General features: G+C 41.1%; 1 protein-coding gene across 1 annotated transcript in view; it reads right to left on the bottom strand.

Annotated features, from left to right (window-relative positions):
- TAPT1 (transmembrane anterior posterior transformation 1) overlaps nt 1-18,382 on the bottom strand; it is a 35,396-nt gene extending 17,014 nt beyond the window's left edge. Inside the window, exons 1-4 of the mRNA XM_054172163.1 lie at nt 18,077-18,382; nt 13,483-13,613; nt 10,879-10,997; nt 898-1,060 (exon numbers count right to left, since the gene is read on the bottom strand). Of these exons, the coding sequence (XP_054028138.1) occupies nt 898-1,060; nt 10,879-10,997; nt 13,483-13,613; nt 18,077-18,317 (654 nt within the window). The 5' untranslated portion in view covers nt 18,318-18,382. The remainder of the gene's footprint in view (nt 1-897; nt 1,061-10,878; nt 10,998-13,482; nt 13,614-18,076) is intronic.
- Between the last annotated feature and the right edge of the window lie 3,265 nt (nt 18,383-21,647).

Genomic DNA, 21,647 nt, shown 5'->3' with positions numbered 1-21,647 from the left:
GAATTGCTTTCACTCAGGATAATGAGGTATGTACCTTATGCAATATTTTCACATTCTATATGAAAAAATGCCTTTAAACACAATATTCAGGTTTTGCAGGAAGTGTAGTCCCATTTTCACAGTCTTCAAACAAAGAGACAACAGATGTTCAAACAAAGATCAATGCCATTCAGAGATCCCAGAATCCTAGCAAAGGAACTCTTGCATACAAAGCTCTGAGTGAGTCCTTTTAAGAGGCTGTATTCCTACTATGTCCTATATTTGCAGAATGGAGAGAAGATTGTAGCTATGAAAACATGATTTACTTTGTGAATCACTGATCATAGAACTGCAATTAAAGATCTCATGCTTGACATGAAAAACAAGGCAGGAACAATTGTTTGTCCCTGGAATCGCTATCTTACAACTTCCCCCAAACCCCGCCTCTTCTTTCACTGTATTCATTCAACTTAGATGCTCAGGCTTCTTCCTCCTAGCCAGGACTACGACAGGTTAAGCAGTTACACGTGTCCCTGCACACAATGGAAACTATCATTCCGTAATGAAGAATTAAAATCCAGACTCCATACTAGCTTCCTTCTCCGTTCTCTCTCAGTATCCTATGTATTTCCAGTCAATTGTTTCTCATTTTCTCAATGAGTTCAAAATCTCATTCATTTCATTTCTTGCACTGTTTAAGTTCTTGATTTTTGTTTCAGATAAACTGATTAATAATAGGTAACACCAAACATCTAATAAGAAAGTCTCTGCAAAACTTGCTTTTCACAAACTTCTCTGTTTCATTGCATGCATGTTTGTGAGAATGAGATGTGCCATATTCTAGGGGCAAATACTGTAATACAACAATATTTCGGTCAGAAAAAAGCATGCCTGGTATCCTGATGCCAGCAATCTTACCTCAAGCATGTTATAGATGATGTAGAGCTTTATGACAGACTGTCCCCTTATCAGATGATACATCATAGAGTAGTCAACATAGTGCATCATGAAGTAGCAGATGACCAATATAACTCCTTTGAGCATGTCACATACCTGAGCAGGTTGTAGCAAACGTCTATCACTGCAATACAAAGGGCAGAAAGTTCCACTAAATGACATATACCCACACAATGCAAATGCTACCAAGGCAACAGGAATTTACAGAAGCTGTTCATCAAAGATATTTTAGTGTAGTTTGTTATAGCCCCTTCCCCTGCTCCTCACTCCAACACATAAGGAACACTGCAACCCTGGCACATTTACAGATCACTGCCCTGAATGGGAGCACTGGCTCTCATCTGCCACACCCTTACTTTAATTGTATTTATTGGGTGAGAGCTCCCACTCGTTAAGCGCCTTCTGCACGCACGTCCTTGAGTTCTTCATTTACCTTTCCTCTTCAAGCCCATTCTACTGATCATTTTGTCTTCCTCAGCTACAAGAAGTACAATTTCTTTAACCAAAAGAAAGAGATGAAGCAGTCATCTTCAATTTCAGTGTAATGAACCAGATGCTGAGCAACAAGTTTAAACACAATTCCATATCTTCTGTCTCTAAGCTCACCAGCAGCAAATGATTTGACAGCAGAGCTTGAATGTGATCTTGAATGAATGCAGAAGTTCTCTATGGTTCCAAAAGTAACCCAGAAGGGGTACACAATTTCATCCTAGGAACTGCTACAGGGAAATATCTTTGCCTCAATGGCCCCATAACAGCCATGAGCATAATGAAGTTGCAAGGAAGTATTTACTTGTCCGTTTACTTAGTTCAGTATTAGTAAGATGCAAAGCATTTCAAGAGCCTTCAAATTAAATAAAAAGGCTGAGAATATAAAAATATACAGAAATAATTTCTATTACTTCAGGGAATATCAATGATTACTGCCTAAAGCCACATAGGCACTTTTATTGCAGCAGAACCCTTTTAACACTCCTGCCTAATAACATTTACAAAAGGTTCCAAGGTGTGGCTCTGAAGATGACTATGAACTACAAAGACAAGGAAACTAAACAAATGGGTTAAGACTAAAGATTTGTCACCTCCTGGTGACAATTAACTGCAAAGCTTGCAGTTATGAAACCACGTAGTTGCACTTTAAGTATTTGATCAGGCTCACACTGGTTCAATCTGTATTTGTCAAAAATCATTCACCTTTCAGAACAAGTTCAAAACCAGTTCTGGGCCCCTCAGTTTAAGAAGGACATTGAGACACCTGAACATGTCCAGAGAAGGGCAACAAGGCTGGTGAGAAGTCTCGAGCACAAGTCCTATGAGGGGAGGCTGAGGGAGCTGGAATTTAGCCTGGAGAAGAGGAGGCTCAGGGGAGGCCTTATTGCTGTCTACAACTACCTGAAGGGTGGTTGTAGCCAGGAGAGTTGGTCTCTTCTCTCAAGCAATCAGCACGAGAACAAGAAGACACAGTCTCAAGCTGTGCCAGGGGAGGTTCAGGCTGGATGTTAGGAAGAAGTTCTTTCCAGAAAGAGCAATTGGCCATTGGAATGTGCTGCCCAGGGAGGTGGTGGAGTCACCGTCTCTGGAGGTGTTCAAGAGGGGACTGGATGTGGCACTTGGTGCCATGGTCTAGTCATGAGGTCTGTGGTGACAGGTTGGACTTGATGATCTTTGAGGTCTCTTCCAACCTTGGTGATTCTGTGAAACTGCTTAATACATATAAACACAGACAGGCTGATGTGATTTCATGCTTGTCATAAAAAGTTTTCAGCCCCCATTACACATGTTGCATTTTCTGCATTCATTTTTATCAATGTATGTTTCTATTTAGTCTCTGGCAGCTGCTCAGTGCCATGTACTTTCAGAACTATCTAGATCACTAAGTAATCAGAGCTCATGATTAACAACACGTACAAATTTATCATGTTGTATTCATCCACACCATCAGTACTACAGAGTCTCAAAAAGAAAACAATCTCAAAGGAAAAAAACCCTAAGAGCCACAGTATAACAACTATCCAAAGTTAGACCAGACTACAATAGAATAGAATTAACCAGATTGGAACAGACCTTTGAGATCGAGTCAAACCTATCATCCAACACCATCTAATCAACTAAACCATGGCACCAAGCACCCCATCCAGTCTCTTCCTAAACACCTCCAGGGATGGTGACTTCACCACCTCCCTGGGCAGGACATTCCAATGGCCAATCTCTCTTTCCATGAAGAACTTCTTCCTAACATCTAGCCTAAATTGTTCAAGAATCCGGCAAGAAAATAGCAGAGTGCTGACAACACTGTCAGTACCTCATTTGGAAGTAGAGAGCCAAAAGTTTGAACTACTGTATGGCTTTAGAAACCATTAAACAGAGTTATGAGAAGCTGGAACAGCTGAGCTCATTTCAAAAGATTGTTTTTACAGTTGTGCATAAAGTGTGACAGAATACAGAGGGAAAGATTTCACATGAGAGTTAGATATGAGTGTTTCTTCTCATCAGTGAGGAAAGAAGAACGAGAGTGTCAGAACTGTCGTATGTTGTATTTCGTCATCCCAGTTATAGAACACCAGGAATCTTTCTGTAGAAATCTGTTGTGTTTCCCTTCAAAGCAATTCAGGCCTAAAAGCAATGCTGCACAAGTGAATTAAGTGTTAATACTTTCCCAGCTTTAGTGACTCTGTTCTTTTAAAACAGCACCATGTGAGCCTTTGTCCAATCTGCAGCTCTTCTATTATCCTCCTCAATTCTAGAAACAATGCTGTGTGAATTATTTCACAATTTGGCTGATTACACAGATCAATATAATTTACATTAAAGCTTTCATGTCTCATAAATCAGTGTGAGGGCACTTGTCCTTCAAGTGTACCTTAAGATACACTATTTCTGGTTTTGTTTTTTGGTCAGTTTTGTTTGTTTGGGGTTTTTTAATCTATTATTCCATTAGTATTTCTAATACTTTTGCTATAAGTCATGCTCTCCAAGATGCTCTTTTCAGAATTTTACAAATGGTTTTGTTATACTAAGCCTCCAGTTCCCACATTCAGCTATGCAGAATAGGCCATCAAGGAATCAAAGTTTTAAATTCAACTTCTGTGATTCTTAAAACAATGTATCTTAACAGTAAAAAGTAAGGCTTATCCATTCTGTTATCCACTGCACAAAATCCTCTATGGCTTTACTATTACTACTGCTGAATACACCAAGCTATTTAAACATGAGAAGATCCTTCAGTCTGCATGAATTCAGAGTGAAAATCCTCTACAGATAAACTCACTCACACTGTTAACACTAACTAGCAAATGAAGACAACACAGAAAAAACACATGCAGGGACTTCAGGATTCTACAGCATGTACTTAATTGTTCCAACTCCTCAGCCTTTGGGTGCATTTACCATTATGTGTAGTAATTGAGAGAAAATCTCCACTGAAACAAACCCTTAAGTCTCCAAATATAATTAGACAAATGCATGCTTAAGGGGACATATGAGCTCATTACTCATTTTAATGTGAGAAAGTGATATGCATGTCTTACTACTATACCTCCCTAACCCACCACAGCATGCTTATCTTTCAGCCCAGTCAATTAACAAAAGGAGAAGCATGCCAAGCTCAATGCTTATCACAGTGATTGAGACAACTGCAAGTGAAACTACAGCAAAATCTACACAGTGCACTGACTGACATCAAGCAAGTACCAGGAATCAGAAAACTGGTCTGCTACAGGAAAAAGCATCACTCTTTTTCAACACAATTCCTAAGCTCCAGGTTCAATACTGAGTTCATGGATTGTCCCCTTCCAGACATTCAGAAAATGCGAATCCAAGCCTTTCCTCTGTTTAGAAAACTATCGGATCAGTGCATGTCCTCCTCCTTCAGAAAGCTAGACCCATATAAACCCTTATAAACAGGGAAAATTAGTTGGTTCTTCCATAAAACTAAACCAGTACCCAATTAAAATACTACCAAGCATTCTGACTACCCCAACATTTGCGAACAACAATGACCTAGGTTTTTTCCCTGATTACACATGTCACAGTTGTGGGAAAAACCACTCTAGGTGTTACAAAATAAACAGTGAAACTTACCTGAAGATGCACATAAAAAGGCTACCCAGTAAAGAAAAAATTGGTGTGAAAACCAGCATTCTTCAGAATCAGTCTCCTTGGGCAAGTAAAAGTTTCAAGGAACTAGTTACCTGATTGTCATTTTCAAGGTCTACTTGAGACCATACTGGAAAGGCCATGAGCCACATCCCATGCAGTATCAAAGAGCTCTGTCTCCATCTACTGGTTGATGCACATTAGGTTCAACCATTTCCAAGGGTTATGCTCATGCTACCTAGCCACCTGTGGCTGTTTCAACTGAACTGCATCTTGGGACTTCAAAGCATCTTTCCTTCAAGTTACTAAAACTGCAAAACAGCTCAAGGTATTAGCATCTACCCAGCCAATCCCTCCTTTGTTCTGATGGATATATAATCAGAGTTACTTAATGTTAAATACAGGGTTATTAAAAATTAATCACAGTTTACTGCTATTTGGTTTTAGTACATTAAAAATCACAGGTAGCTCAAGTAACTGACTTCTGAAAAAAACCCAAACAAGAGCAGGTGTTAAATGTTTTAATTAGCCTTGCTTATTGAAGTGGTTAAACCACTTGGAACATACAACGCATCTCAGGACAAACAGACAGTCATTTAACGATAGGAATACTCTTATCACTGCAACAACCGTTTAGATGGATAGTTTAATCCTAATCATGAACTTAACCTGCATGCTTAGACACATTCCAACTCCAAACAACTATTATTTCTATAAATGTTATTTTACTTCACACTGAAAAAACCTTAATTGTTTGGTTAATAATGCACTGAGGAAGTGCTTTAGCATTGAGGTTACAAGTTTGAGCGAGCATTTTTTACAGCAAACCTTTTGCAGACATGCTATTTATTCAATATTAGCACTCTGAAACACACAACCACTGAGGTTTCTATTAATTACTAACATATTTCAGTTACTGAAATGGTGGTTTAATTAAAGTTTAGATGAGGTATCTTTTCTCTCTCCACTTTTACATCACAGACTTGTATAGAAACAAGCTGTGGGACTTTGGTTTACATGCAGGTATTTCATCTTGATCAAAGTCTTCATCCTGCAACGTATGCTTCATTAATGAACCGTGGTATAAGTTTCTTATCTTATATGAAGCGCTGGCATGAATGATTACATTAACACATAAGGGGATATTTTCCTCTTAGCACACCAAGAAAGACATGAGAGAAAACGACCCAAATGTAAGTACTTTTCCATACAGTAACACATGAAAAAATTTTGAAAATGCACAAAGTGATCTAATGGAAATATTTTCCTAGAATTATGCTCAAACTGGGAATTAAGTTTGGCTTTTGGAAGAAAAGAATTCAATCAAATTTAACATACAGTTTGAGACTTTAAAAAGAGACAATTTACAGTAGACAGGACCAAACTGTTGTAAAACTCAGACAAAATTGTCATAGAAGTGTGTCCCAAGTAAGACTCCTAAGATACAGAGAACTGAGCTTGCCAAGATTAGATGGCATTTCATTTCTCAAACAATAAAAAGCCTCTACATGCACATGACAAAGCACGAGACCATGCTAAGAATGAAACAAAACCAACCTTGCTGCTAGGCCTCGATGAGAGCTGTCTCAAAATAAATAAAAAAAATGAAGTTTCAAATAAGTGACAACTGGAATTTCACTTTCATTAAGCTTTTAATAACAGAATCAACTATAACTCAAGTCAGTAAATGAACATATGCTGAAGTGCTGTATTTTATAACACAGAACATCAGCTTCAAGCCTAATACTAAGACACCTGGCAAAGAAATTTCAGAACTCAGCAAAATTTAAAGTTTACAAAAACACCTGCTTGAAGTACACACAAAAATATAGTTATGTGAAAAAGCTTAAGGCACCATGTAATAAGTACAGCAGGGGCTATAGTTTTTCCAAGATACCTTATTTTAAATTGGGTTGAACCGGTCCAAAGGCAATCTATATAAAAAAAATGTTTTACATCTAAGATCACATCCTGTTTCCACACCGATGCATAAACATAACTGAATTTACTCCATCTGTTGGTTATTATTAAATGTTGGTTTCTCCTTTGAAGCACGTTGGTTAATTTAGCTGTACTATTCATCTGCAATCAGTATTTTTACTGATTGCACGTAGATGTGTAAATTTGGCTGACAGCACAGAAGGAAAAAGAAAACTCAGGATTTACTCACCAAGGAGGAATCCCTGTGACACCACATTCCATCCTATAAAGGAAGTGAAAGTGCTCTTCCCTTCGGTCTGATTTACAAGAAAGAAAGAAAGAGAAGGTTGTAATGTTGCTACACTATGCACTGTTATGGAAAGGAGATCGGAGTGGTTACTACAGAGACTACTGAATGCACCTGCCTGCCTTTGGTTGGTAGAAAGCCACATGGTTTGGTGGACAGCTACACTGCTTTCACAGTGAATTTAACAGAAGAAGTTTATGTACTTAACAGCTATAGCCCTTAGCAAAAAAAAAATGAGGCCTAGGAGTAAGCGTGCAACAGAGGTTCAAATGTCTATAATCACCTGATAATATGAGCAATATCTAAATTCATTCATTTCATAGACAGACTTACAGAAAAACACAGAACGTGTCTAATCTGTAGGTATTTCCACACGGAAGAAATGTGGAGATCTAGCCAATCAGTCTTCACAGAGAAGAAAATTGAAAAATACGCTTCTGTATTTGCTTGAGAAAAATAAAATTTGGAGGAAAAGTGTCTCATTTTCTGCTTGCCTTGTGGAAAATCAGTAAAATGCCTTTAAGCACAGTTAAACTGAGTCCCATCAGAGTTTCACTAACATGCACTTTTAGCTGTCATGTTATGGTGTTTTTCAAATGGTACAGAAGCTTGTCTATATTCCCACAAGAGCTTTTACTGGTGTTCAATATATTTTCAACAAAAGCCAAAAACTTAGCTCTATGAAAATGCTTTTAAGAAAAAAGGATAGACACCAGTTTGCCCAGAATCTCTGGGTCTAAGGTGGTATTAAAAAAAAAAAAACAGGGAAAAAAAGAGTGTCTTGAGTTTTCAGGCGACTGCACCTTTCAACTACAGGTACAGTTAGTGTTAGAAACCTATCATCAAGGACCTTAATTCTGAAGAAAACTCCTAAAGCTCCATTTCTCTCTCTGCCTTAGATCTGCTGTTCCAGCAAGGATGTGCTTTTTATGTTGTCAAGTAATATTTTAATAGAATGAGAGTAGCTGACAAGATTCAAAGACAGTAATTTAGGAATCTTTTTTCCATGACTTGGCATAAAATACATCAGAGCCAGTTTTTGTTGTTGCAATTTCAGGTGTAATTCAATTCTGTGAAGAGTTTGTTACTTTTTTTAAGAGCACTCTGCTATTTACAGAACAGAGCAGTAATGAAGTGGTACCTGCCAAAACCACCATGATCTGATGATTCAGCCTCTGCCAGTTTGGCCACAGCAATTTAACCAGCAATTCAGTTTACCCAATGACAGAATCTTGGATTCTTCTGACTGAAGTTTTCAAAGTTTTAGAGTCTCTCTCTCTGAAGTAGTTATGCTAACACCAATATAGCTCTGACAAACACACAGAACTAAATTTATTCAAAAGAAAGAGCAAGTGATGAGGAATGATGACTTAGCAATCAAACTGAAGGACATAACACTGTCTAGGCTGAAAGAGGAAACAAATTTAAGATCCATTACTCTGTTCCCTTTCAGAGCCCTTTAAAATGATGTATTATAACATGTGGAAGAGGCTATGAAGCACTCCCCCTACACACAAATTCAGACAGGAATCAGCCCATCTTACACAGAATGTGGTTTTGTTAAAGAAATAATAGGTAAGAGAATATTTTTCTACACTGAGAAGAGGAGAGAGTTATGTGGAAATAAATGAAGAGTAAACTGGAAGGGAGACAGAACACTCATTGTTCAATCACTTCACTGAGGTGTTCAGAAAAAAGTCAAGATGAAGGGAGGAGCACTTTTATTTACTACACAGAATGGAATATGATGTGTCAGGTTCAAAAAACAACTAGTCATGTCTTAAGAGACACTTGACATTTGTGAGAAAGAGCAAGCTAAAAGATAAACAGCCACCTGCTTTGTAAGTACCTTTAATCATCACAGATGTTGTATTTATTGAACTCTTATTTTGTTACAAACACATAAAAAACAGATTTCCTGAGCTACAGGATAACACCACATCTTTTCTGACATATCAAATCAGCATAACCACAAAAACCACCAATAAAACCCCCAAAAGTGGAAAAAAAGAGAAGCATTTACATCTGAAAGCATTCCATTACATCCTATAAACATTACTATTTTAAAGTTGGTGACTTTTTACTGACAGGTTCACAATTAATGAGTTACACAAAGCCTCAAGTAAATAATCTCCAAACCCATTTGAGGAAACCGACAAAAGAAACTGCTTCAGGAGATGTTACAAAACCAAAGCCTTCCTCACTCATGACAATCTCATTTTCACTGCATCTCACATGAGAACACTTTAAAGTTAACACAGAGCTGAGCAGATTAAACCAGATTCTACCCTGCCTCACACACGAAAAACACTATCAAGCAAGCCAAGACCAAGTATTGCAGGTGCATGTGCATATACACATACACACACGAGCACGTATGACATTTTCAGTACCAGTTTCTTTAGTATATTGAGCAATACCCCAATTTACCTGAATTTTAGTATTTCAGCAATAGCATCCCTACAGGTATTTACAAATAGGTACATCATTTGACTTGTCACCAAGCTAAAACTAAAGGGCTGGCACATTTGTTTTTCAGACAGCTAGGAAAGCTGCTCACACAATGGAAGCCTGAGATTCGGCTCAATGTTAACAGCAGGTATTACAGAGTGCCACCTGCTGACTATGTTAAGCATCACCAAGGTCCAAACACTTCCACGTAAGACTACACTTTTATTATTATGCAACTAGACTAGCATTTGCTCTAATGAGAGCATGCTGTCTCAGCTACACATCTAAAAGCACACCACATATAAAAGACTATTAATAATGCAAATGCAAGCAACTCAACCTAAAAGTCAGGAAGTACCATAAATCAGCTTGGAGTTTGGGGAAATCCACAATTTACACCCTGCAGTCCTTATTTCTTCAAGGAAAAGATACATCAGTACAAATACTCCTTTTTATTTAGGCTAAACTTAAGCCTTAAAACAAATAATAAAAAACCCCATCAACTTTACTGTGGAGCAGCACCTTTTACAAAGGAAGTCAATTCTATCCAACTTTTGACTCCTATACCAGCAAGGCAAACCAAAAATCCCATGTGTTTACAACTTCTTAGTGTTGATCTGAACAAAAAAGCAAGGGACTAAGACATAAATCTGTTAATATTACTCAAGATTACTTAGTCCTATCCAATCAATATTCTTTGAAGTAAAGAAAACAACACATTTTATACACAGAATCTCTGGGCAAAGTTTACTGTGGAAATTGGGAAAATTTTGTTTCAATATCAAAGAGTCTATCAAAAGACAAGAGCCAAGTCATTAACTCAAGTCTAAGAAATCCTAAACCACTGTTCTAATAGATGTTAGTTAAAAGAATAGAACTATAGCATAAGGTTACATCCCTGTCCTTTACTAACCTGAATATGTCTAAGTGATGTTGTTATCAAACTGTGGTACCTGAAGTACACAACGGTGACAGCCAGTGAGTGGTAGGAAAGCTTAAAGGTCCCACACACACCTTTGCTTTGACTAGTTTAGACCAGAACTAGTATTTTACAGTGGAGGAAGTCATCAGAGGTTCAAACATCATCGAAAGGTTGTAAAATTAAGCATGTGTATAAACAGAGAAAGGTGATTTAAGGGGAGCAACACCTTTCTCTGGAATCAACTTACCGTAAGCCATAGCAAGGCAACGTGATGAACCGGAACATTGCCAGAAAAACTCTCAAGGGAAGCAGGGTGAATATGTACAGAAAAGCATCCAGGCACAAAAAGATTCCAAAAAACATCAACTACATTGCAAAAAGAAAACAGAACTATGTTAGTTATCTATAAAGAGTTACAAAACATTTCTAAAGAATTATTTTATGAAAATAAAATTTACTTAAGACTAATTGACCAAACAAGCACAATGCTCTCACACTTTCAATCAGCTGAACTGTAGGAAAAATAACATGCTATTCACTTGGAAGACTATTCAGCAAAAATTTTGCACCATCAGGTCCAAGCAGAAAAGGCTTTTGCAGATTTCCATGGCTCACTTAACTCAATACTGAAAAGATGAATTGCACTTGAATACTACTGCAGCTCATTTCCCAGTGGTGACTTTCCTCTAAGGCTACAGGAGTTAATGTTTTTAACCTTAGAAAAACAACGGAGCAGTACATCTGCACAGCTATTGTCTGCGCACCTCCTTTTTAAGATGCACTTTTTGATTTTTGTTAACTTTGGTAGTTTTTTACTGCGTAGCTGATTACAGCCGTGGTGGCTCTGCTTCCAAGAACACACACCCTTTCCATACAAAGAAGAATATAATCCAGGAAACTTCCAGTTGCCCTCAGTTGAAATGTTTCATATCCTTAATTTACAGAAACAGTTAAATTTCATTATAGCTGCAAAACAAGCAATTCTATAGTAAAACTAGACCTAAACTCTGCAACTATAAAGTTCTTATATACTAGATCCTCCCCACATGGCATTCCTGGGACTCTAGCCACTATGTTTCCAACCAACTAGAAACTACTGTTTTTTCCTGCAAGGACAATCACTTAAAGAGGGAACCTTAACTAGCTCCACAAATAAGACTTGCAACATCTAAGCAAGCCTAGGTATCTACAACAAATAAGCATTTACATGTGAAAGTTGTCTGCACTGCTGATGGGAAAGGAGGAGCTGGTTTGGGGGGGAAGGGGAGTAAAACAAGGCACAAGTAAATTACTTTTATCTCCCACGATCATTTGTTCCCACATGCTGAAAGTTTTATTGGAAAAACATGGTGATGAGCTTCCATAATTGTTACTGTGGTTTGGAGATGGCATGTTATAGTCTACATAATTACAATGGAAATGATGTAGAACTGATGTATTTTTCGACTGAGACTCTACCATAATTCAACAAATCCAAGTGCCAGGTGCTGCACTTTGGCCACAACAACCCCATGCAGAGCTACAGGCTAATTGGAATATTCTACCACAAACTGGAATGGATATAGTGATGGTGTGAAGACATCACCCATGGAGATGTTAAAAATGCAACTGCCTGTGTTCCTGAGCAACTTGCTGTAGGTGACATGGCTTTAAGCATGGGCTTGCATTCATCCTGTGACCTTCTGCAGTTAACTGACTGGGAATTGAGTTTTGTAAAAGTAGGTCCCATCATGAAGCAAAGATGAATGTAATGATACTGAAGAAGGAACCCACGTGCTGCTGACAAAGCAAATCTACTCTCCCTCCCTCCTCTACTCCTCCTTCATCTTTATAGCCCTACCTCAAGCTACACAGCTACCCTTCTGCCCTTGGGTGGACTCTGGATTTTCAAGCATTATTGCCTGAGCAGCTCAGCTGACTACCCTAGCAAAGGACAAACAGAGCAAGGAAAGTGAAGTACTCACTGCCAAATTACGAGCTGATTTAACTCTTAAGATGGCCCAACAAGTACCACAGCCCATGCAAAACTGGCAGTATGCATAAGGCAGGAGAAGAAAGTGGAAGGAACAGTGAAAGAAGACTCTTCCTTCAATTTAAGTTATAGCTAAATTGGTTGAGCCCTAGAAGTTTTAAGTAATATTGCTAAAATTCTCAGTGTTTGTCATTATGCTGCAACCTGGCCAAACCTTCCCCATCATCTTTGAGCATCTTCCTGCAGCTTCTCAAATCAAAATGGTTAAGACATAATAAAACTCTCTGCTACATTACCACATTGGAACTGGCTCACTGCAGGGCCAGAACGCTACCTAAGCTGCTGACATATGGGAGGTGGCAGGAATGCCTCAGGAAGAGGCACAGCACTGGGACAGGTGAGGAAGATGAATCAAACAGTGGCAAGAAGCAAAACAGAAGGCTATGAAAATTAAGTAAAAAATCTTAAACAGAAACTCATCCATCACTGTATTTTTGGAGCACTGAAATCTTCCCACCCTCAAAACATTTTAGATGAGAAAACTCTTTACAGCATTTTTTAAAATGTAAAATTACATTTAGCTATACAAAGTTTTCTTTTGCTTGACTGTTCCTTTAAGGGTCAGTGACATCTTTGTATTCATTTGTCATCATCTGGACATGACAGTCCTGTTGTTCTCCGCTATCAATGAGTTAACAGCAGCAACAAGCAGATACAAGCAGAAAAAGCCCAAAATGTGCTGAAGTTACTAACACTGCAAATTCATCTCTAGACGTTTCAATCCTTTTAGTAGCAAAAGTGTGTGGCAAAACAACTTTAAATACTTCAATGCAGCAGATTTAATCTCTGAATGAAAATAGATCCTGAAGTGTACTTCACCTTCTCCAGTTCTTTGGGTATCCGCATGCAGGTGTACACTCTCTCTCTCCGCTCAGTGTATTTCGCCTCATTGTGTTCAAGGAAGTAACCTCTCGTTAGCTCCGCACTGATGAATCTCAGCAGTGACAAATCTACATTCAGAACACAGTAAGTGGAAGACACTTCAGGCATCACCTCCAAAGAGTGAGAAAACTGCTACACTTTTGTTACTTGCTACATGTCTCATTTACACCACATCCAAGGCAAAAGGATTCTGCTGATTACAACCAGAACGTCAAGTAACTTAGTATGGAAGGAGCTGTATGAGAAGCGAGTCCTGTGCTCCTCCAGTCGCCTGTTGCCTCCCAACAAACAAAACAGGCTACTTCTCCCAGTCAATCATTTTCATCAGACTTCTCAAAAACATTACTTGAAGCAGCTACACTGCAATATGCTGAGTGGATCTGATCTTTAATGTACTGACAGCCCTCCTAAATTTACTGAGCTCTATTTCAGACTTCTTAAAAGTTACTTTCTCTCTCAGCAACACTAGCAGCTTGTCCTATATAGAACAACTTTCGGTAAGATCAAAATGTTCATGGGCACACAATCCCAACTGATTCAATGCACAAACATTACAAGCATGATGGTAAGACCATAGTCTTTCAAGACCAAAAAGCTATCAAGTGTGCACAGGTATTCTGCATTTTAATGGCTGCAGGTAACTAAGTCAAAGGCTGTCTGACCTATGCTTACTCAGTTCATATGGCTTCTAAAAAAGACTTTGTGCAGAGAAGTGACACAAAAGGAAATTAAATGTGAAATTATGAAAATTCAGGCTGTCAGCACAAGGAGCTTGAGCTTAAGCTTAAGCTTCAGCACTCACTGATGAGGACTAACATCACCACCTCCTGGTAATGCTTCCACCGTGACAGAACACAACACCACAATGGCATTCAACATTTCTGGTTACTACTGGCATTCAAAACCAGAAACTCTCAGTGTTCACACAACATCCAAAAGACGGAAAACATTTATCTAGACAAATGGGTGAAAAGGTACAGAGCATTAGCTAAAGTTTTAGTGACTACTGGAGAGCAGGAGAGGGTGGATCATGCACGGCACAGTATTCCATATTTCTGGGGGGAGAAGAGGAGGATGCATAACACATCCTTAGTAAAACTGCTGTTAGCAGAAGAATACACATATAGATACTGCGTGTGAAGAGCTCACCCAGAACACGTGGTGGAGCTTCAATATTCATGACATTGAACATGCAGACCATTAGCTGCAAGAGCAGCCTGAAAATTACAAAGCGTTTAAAAGCAAAGAGATCAGCTCAAACAGAAGTCAGGGTGTGCTTACAACCTACACCACACCTTGGGTGGGGGGCAAGTGTACTGAGTGTGATCAGAACTTGTGAGGATTACAAATGGGCCTTTGGAAGTTTGTGGTGGTACACCCACATTCTGTGGGTGTCTGGCACCGTGATTTACCACTGTGATGATACTGTTTACAGCTAAATAATTCACTGGCTGCTGGTTCATTATGTATTGGTAATAAATCATGCAAATCATGATTTGCTTTGAACTAGGTGAACTGAATAGTTTCCCCTTGTAAAAGCTTGTTTGGATAGTGATTTTGATGACTTAGATATTACTGATCCACTTCTAAGTAGGCCAAAGCATGAAAAATGAAAACAGCATGTAGTTTAATGAGTAGTAAAACCCTAATATTTACATGTGAAGTTTCAATCAAAGTTCATCCCAGTGAAGAAAGGCAGAAGCTCATACCACTAAATCATTGTTCAGATTCCTTGCAAACGTCTTTTCTGAAGTCTTCCTTCCTTATCACTTGTAACCTTTTTAGCTTTCCCACTTATATATCAATTTAGAAGTTAAAAGGATATAGCTTTTAAGGATATAATCTTAGGTATAAACACAAATTAACTACTCTGTTAACTGCCCAGGTGCATCTCCTTCCATCTCTGATAACTGACCTTCTCTAAGTTAAGGATAATGCATCTGAACAAGCAAAGTTCCCTGCAAAGTAAATATACATACATGGGCAACCACCACTGAGTACTTACAGGTCCCTTGATTCTAACTAATGAGCTGTCTGTTCCCACTCCTCACCTCAAACAAACTGGTTCCCAGGCCTACTGTTGAAAAACAAGTAATTTTAAGTTTCCTCTACCTGGCTAGAATTTCATGCCCTAGATGTTGAGAGAGTGAGTGACTGAGTCCAGAACGACTGCAATCTCTCCAGTGACAGGGGATGCAATGAAGACAGCCAGCTGCTCAGCCACCTCTTTTCTGAGCGCTTACTGCCACCCAGCATCAGCCCTAGCTCTGTGCCACCTGTGAAAAACATCAGTGGCAAACACTGATGGAAAAACACAGTAAGCAAAACATCAGGATGATACACCAAGGAAGGACAGAGTAATAAAACATTTGGAAAACAGCTTAATTCTGGTACCAAAGCATCATGTTCTTTTAAAAATATGTAAACACTTTAATTCCTACTTCAGGTTCCTTCCCTGCTTCAGGTTTCTCTGCTTTGCAGTCAGAAAGTTTTAGAGTGTTGCCTAAGTATCCAGATAGCATACTTTTAATGCTTAAAGTATTTTCATGTATCTCAGGACAGGAAAGCACAAGCATCTTCGGAGCATAAAAGGCCACTAATTGTTTAAGAGAAAAAAATAACCATTTACCTAAGCTATACTTCAGTGCATAGCTATGCAACGGATAACCATTAACCAGAAACAGGGAGGAAAATTTGTGCCAAAGTGAAAGGCACTGCATGTCAGTAATTTCTGTTGTTATATAATCTGAACTTTAATCCTAAATGCAACAATTCCAGGCACTAACTTCACTCTCACCAGTCCTAAAAGTACACTTCCTCCATAAACACTCAAAATCAATCAATCAAGACTAAAACCACATAATTTCATTTTTCCTTAAGAGTTTTTCTCCTCTGAACTTCTCTGTATAGTACTGGCCCTCTTTTACCACTGTGAAAATCACTACCATCTACTTGGTATTTAACACATTGCCAAGCAGCCTGTTCTTTTCACGTTTCCTTGTCCTGAAGGGTATGAAGAGTGCCAATAATTTTTAACTACTTTTTAATTTAAAAATCAATTGCTTGAATAGTTAGGAATTTGCTCTCACAGCGATAACAATTTCCTTACTTTAATTGTTCTGCTGTCCTTTAGGCACATCCGTACATATCCAAAACATTATTTTATTCCAGAACAAGGCAATTCGTAGCACTACAATCGAGCTAATTCCTTAAAGCCACACAAATTACATCAACACCACAGAACTGTAGTCAAGGATGCTGCAATTCCTATGACATAAGGCATGTCAGAAACTAAGACAGCACCTGTCAGACTCTGATGGAAAGCATTCAATTGCTGGCAGACTGATTAAGTTAAATCCTCATTCTTATTTCTTAAGACCTGTGGTATCACATTCAAGCCAACACTGAGGCAGAACGCCCGGAAATTTGACCAACACTTTGACCACTATCCAGATTTTCAGTGAGCCACTCAAGAATATGGTGCTAATAAAGTTATTTATAACCTTGCCAAAATTAAATCGACCCTGCCACACAGAGTGACCATTTTTACAAGGGAATTAAAAAAAAAAAAAAAAAGGCAGGGGTGCTTTCGAAAATTGTAGGTACCTGAAATAACCAGCTCAAGTGTAAATGTAAACGTAGCTGCAGACTGATAGCAAAGGACACGGCATTTCCCCCTTTTTTCCCCTACAAAATCCTCAGCTAGACAACTACATATAGTTTAAAAGACTTCAAATAATCTGCATACAACTTCAAGGCTCCAACAGCACCGTTACTTCCCACAGCAGAAGCAAAGCACTGCTACATGTGTGCGACAAGAAGTTAGGGCAGAGAAGCGTTTCTCGTTCTACACCCATGAGGTTCCGGCCGGCGGGGCTCAGCAGCCCAGCTCTGTGCCGCTCTGCCAGAAGCCGCTTGTGCGACACGCTCGCTGCAGTCACTCCTTAGCAGGTGTCACCCCTAACACCCTGACTTAATTTCACCGCACTCCAGCGGACGACGTCCGTGTAGTTTCCAACCTCCCGACGATTCCCTGCCAACGCGCTGCGTGCTGGGGCGCTGGGACCGCACTGCCCCGGCTACCCTCGCGGAACACGCTGGCGGGGAACGCGGGGACACAGGCAGTATCGCTGCGGGGCTTATTTCACTGACACAGGCGGGCGAAGGCGGAGTAGCCGGCAGAGAAGCTCCCGCCAGCCCGGCCCCGCTACCGAGACGGCTGAACGCTGCCGCTCCGCAGGCCCGCGACATCCCGGCGCACTTTTCGAAGTCGCTGACCGAAGTTTGCACAGGCAAACGGCCGCGACGGCCTCGGTCCCGCCTCAGGCGCCCACCTCTGCCCCGGCCCCTTCGGCGGGACAGGCCGGGCTGCGCACTGGCGACGCGCCCCGGAGGCGCCGCCCGTCCCGGGCCACACCGCCACGGGCCTCGCGGTCTTCCGTGGGGGACCAATACAGTGCGGGGGCCCTCGCTGCCCTCCACCCATCCCAGCCGGCGGAAGAAGGCCTCTGGCCCCACCGCCGCTCCTCACCCGAGAGGCTCCGCTTCTTCTTCCTGCCCCGGTCGCTCTCGTAGAAGCCCAGTGTCTCCGTTCGCTGCTGCGGAGACGGCTGCCCCGGGCCGGCGGCAGGCGGTCGCGGATCGCCGCTCCCCCAGAGAGTTTTCGGCTCCCCTCGGCCGCTCTCCTGCTGCTCCGGAACACCGCCGCGCCGCCCTTCCCCGCCGCTGCCCGGCGCGGCGGCAGAGGCAGCGGCGTCGGCAACGCCGGCCATGTTCGCCGCCAGCAGCAGCAGCGCCGCCCGCCCCGTTCCGCGCCCGCCACCCCCGGGCCGCGCGACGCGCCCTTGCCGGTGACTCATCACAGCGCGACACAGCTGCGACCGGGCCACCGCGCGAGGGCTCGGCGCGCGGGGCGGGGGCGAGGGCGGCGCGACGCCATCTTGGCTTTAACTGCTTAGCGGCCAGCAGGCCCCGGCTCCAGGCCCGGCTCCTCTCGGCGCCTCGCTGCGCCCGGCCGCGGAGCGTGCCGATTCGTACGCATGGCTGGGCACACGGACAGACGCTCATGTACGAAACGTGCGCGACGGTCCCGCTTTCGCTGGACGCGGGGGCGGGGGCACGAGCTCCGAACAGCTGCTAACGATGTGACTGGTCTGGCCTGTGCCGTGCAAATAAAGACCTGGTTCAAAAACACATCGTGGGAGGTGAATGATTAACGCCAAAGCCAACAGGGTTTCAGTGAACTGCATAGCACTCTAGACCGGGCACTTGAGGTCACGGCCTCCTGCTCCTCGGGTCTGTGTAGAATCAGAATCGTTCCAGTTAGAGAAAGCCTAAGCTTGTCGAATCCAGCCAGTATCTAATTACCCAGGCTGGTGCTAAACCACCTCCCTTTGCACCGCATCCCTGCCTTACCAGAAATGCTGAGGGAAGGGCATTCAGCTCTTCCCACAAGAGGCCTGTGGCAGGAGTCATGTTGCCAAGCTCACCTGTGGGCAGGATGGGTGCTGTGGTAGCCACCTGGCTCCCAGGCAGCATGTCCAGCCCTCGAGGGGCCCACGAAGCTGTGCAAGTGCTGCCACCCTGAGAAACCAGCTCCGAGATCCTGTGGCTCATCAAGTGCTGGGGCTGGAAATGCTGGGAGTTACTGGCAGCGATGTCTTGTCAAAGGCCATGCTGATGAAAAATAATTGTTCCTGTCTCTAAATGCATATAATCTATAGAAGAGTAAATGTGAATATAAGATGAAAGGAGCTCAAGGTAATAGCAAAACACCTTTTTTTTTTTTATTACAGGGGGAACTCACATGGGCATGTGGACAAAATACCTGGCCTGAATTTCAAGTACGAGATCTCCTTTACATTCAGTTCTCATGTTCTTATCATACATTCAGAGGCTGGATTCAGCTTAATATTTGGACACTTGTCCTGGAAAACAAAGAGTGCTTTATTCTCCTTTGGAATGCAATAGTAGTCTTCACCTCTAACTCCAGGTTAATTGTGCAGTTGTCTTAAAGAGCATTGCAGGCTTTGTTTAGGCTAGAGGTGGTTCTAAATGCCTAAATCCAAGCCTTGATCTTTTCATGCATTGGAGTGCTTTTTACACATACTTGTAATGTGTAAAAGTATCATGCATAGAGCTGACAGTAATAGTTACTATACAGTTTGCACTTCTCCCATCATTTCTCTATAGACATAAAAAGCAATTGGAAAAAAATAAAACACAAACCAAAGAGCTAAAACATTCCCTCAGCTGGAGTGCATTTGTAGTCCATTCAAAGGTATATGACACTCTGAGAGACATTCTGCTTTTCTTCCAACTGTGTGTAAAAGCTACATCCATCTACAAAATCCATTGCATGGTATTTAAGGACAACAAATCCACACAAACTTCTTGTCAGTTTTACCCAGATGAAAATGCCTGCAGTGTCAAGCACCATCAGACAACCAGCTACATTCTTCTTTCTTCAGGCCCACTGGGAAGCTATCTAATGAATTGCCAGCACCAGCTGTGACAGCACATACATTTTCTTTTCAGGGGCTGACCCAAGATAACCTTGCTTAGCTTACAAGATCTTCCAGCTTTCTGCTGAAGGCATGATAATGGTATGACTGCAATATGGTTCAGCTAAGAATTTGCTCATATTTCTGAATCATACTTTTTGAATACATTTTGAATGTACTTCAAAAGTACATTGAGCAGCTACCCTCAAATTTCTGCCCCCAAAGTCTTTTTGTCAGTTTTGTGGTGGTGTTTTTTTTCTGTACACTACATCCAGTTTGTAACCTATCATTGGGCAGAGCATTAACGTGTTCTTTTCGCATGCAAAGAGGTGTGCATTTCACCTATTACCATGTGATATTTTGGCATGACAGCCACTCCTAGAAGATCAACCCAAGTGCAGCAAAATCCAGTCTTCAGATAGTCCTTGAACTGGCCAACTCAGAAAGGACAAGTGTAGTCAGAAACACTGGCAGCGTTGATATGGGAAGTAGTGGTTCTTTACACCGGCTGCTGTTGGGAGTTATCTGGGACCATCTGCTGCCTGGTCACGAGAAGCTGCATTTTGCTGTTTTCCACAGCTTATCTGCTGGGAGGCATGCTATGGCAGGACTCTGCAGTGGGTCAGAATCCACTTTGCAGTTTCACAACCCTTCACCAATCTATTTCCTGAAGCAATTTTCTTGGAACAAGACACAGCTCTCTCTATGTTACCACAGCTGCAGTTTCACCTTTCCCCCCCGCCCCCTCAAGAAATAGTTACCAGGTGGCAGGGAGGAAAGGGACTATTGTTTCAAAACAATGACTGTCTCCAAGAAGAAAAAGCACTTTCATTCATACAACAGCAAAAACTATTAGGATAGTCATGCAGTGAATACAAACTGGGAACTGAGAGTTATTTGAATTTTATTAGAGATGTCAGCACTGCTGATCTTTGGGGATTTGTGTAAGCTACTTCATTTTTTGCCTTACGTTTTCACACATATATTAGAGTAATGTTTATCTACCTAGAATATATCTTGCACGATCATCAGAGGGATTTGCTAATTTGGTATCAGGAAAATTTATTCTGGCACTGCCAAGTGGTAAAACTTTCATGGTGTCCAGCTCAGTTGTGCTTGAATCCCTGAATATTCTCTGCTGCAACTACAGAGTCTCCTAGTGAGGACAGTCTTTTCCCAAAGAACATCTTTACATGGTTTAGTTTGAGTATCCTGCAAGAATGATACCGTGTTACTGTCTTCAATGTGATTTTTCAATCATTCTTCATCTTTTAAAATGTCACCATGAGTGCACCTTCTCTGAGGAGGCAAGTCAGCAAAAGTCATGATGTAGGCAAAGAGCATTAATGCTGATTTTTTTCCCCCCAGCAAAATATTTTCAGGCCTTTTGGTAATATAAATAAGTTATTTTGTATAGGGTTTGTGTGTTAGTTCCTCAGTCCACTTAGTATGTGGGTGCATACTCATTCTTCTGCTAAAGGCAATGCATCTCTTAGCAACAACCAATATTAACAAACTTAGTTCTCAGACTTTCAGAATCACAGCTGTCATATATTTGCAAGATATTAAAGTATTGGTTGGAAGTGTAATCTAATTTTG

The sequence above is a fragment of the Dryobates pubescens genome, chromosome 23, assembly GCF_014839835.1.
Source record: "Dryobates pubescens isolate bDryPub1 chromosome 23, bDryPub1.pri, whole genome shotgun sequence".
Lineage (NCBI taxonomy): Eukaryota > Metazoa > Chordata > Aves > Piciformes > Picidae > Dryobates > Dryobates pubescens.
Note: the sequence above shows the minus strand (reverse complement) of the source record. Positions and strands in the feature narration are given on the sequence as shown.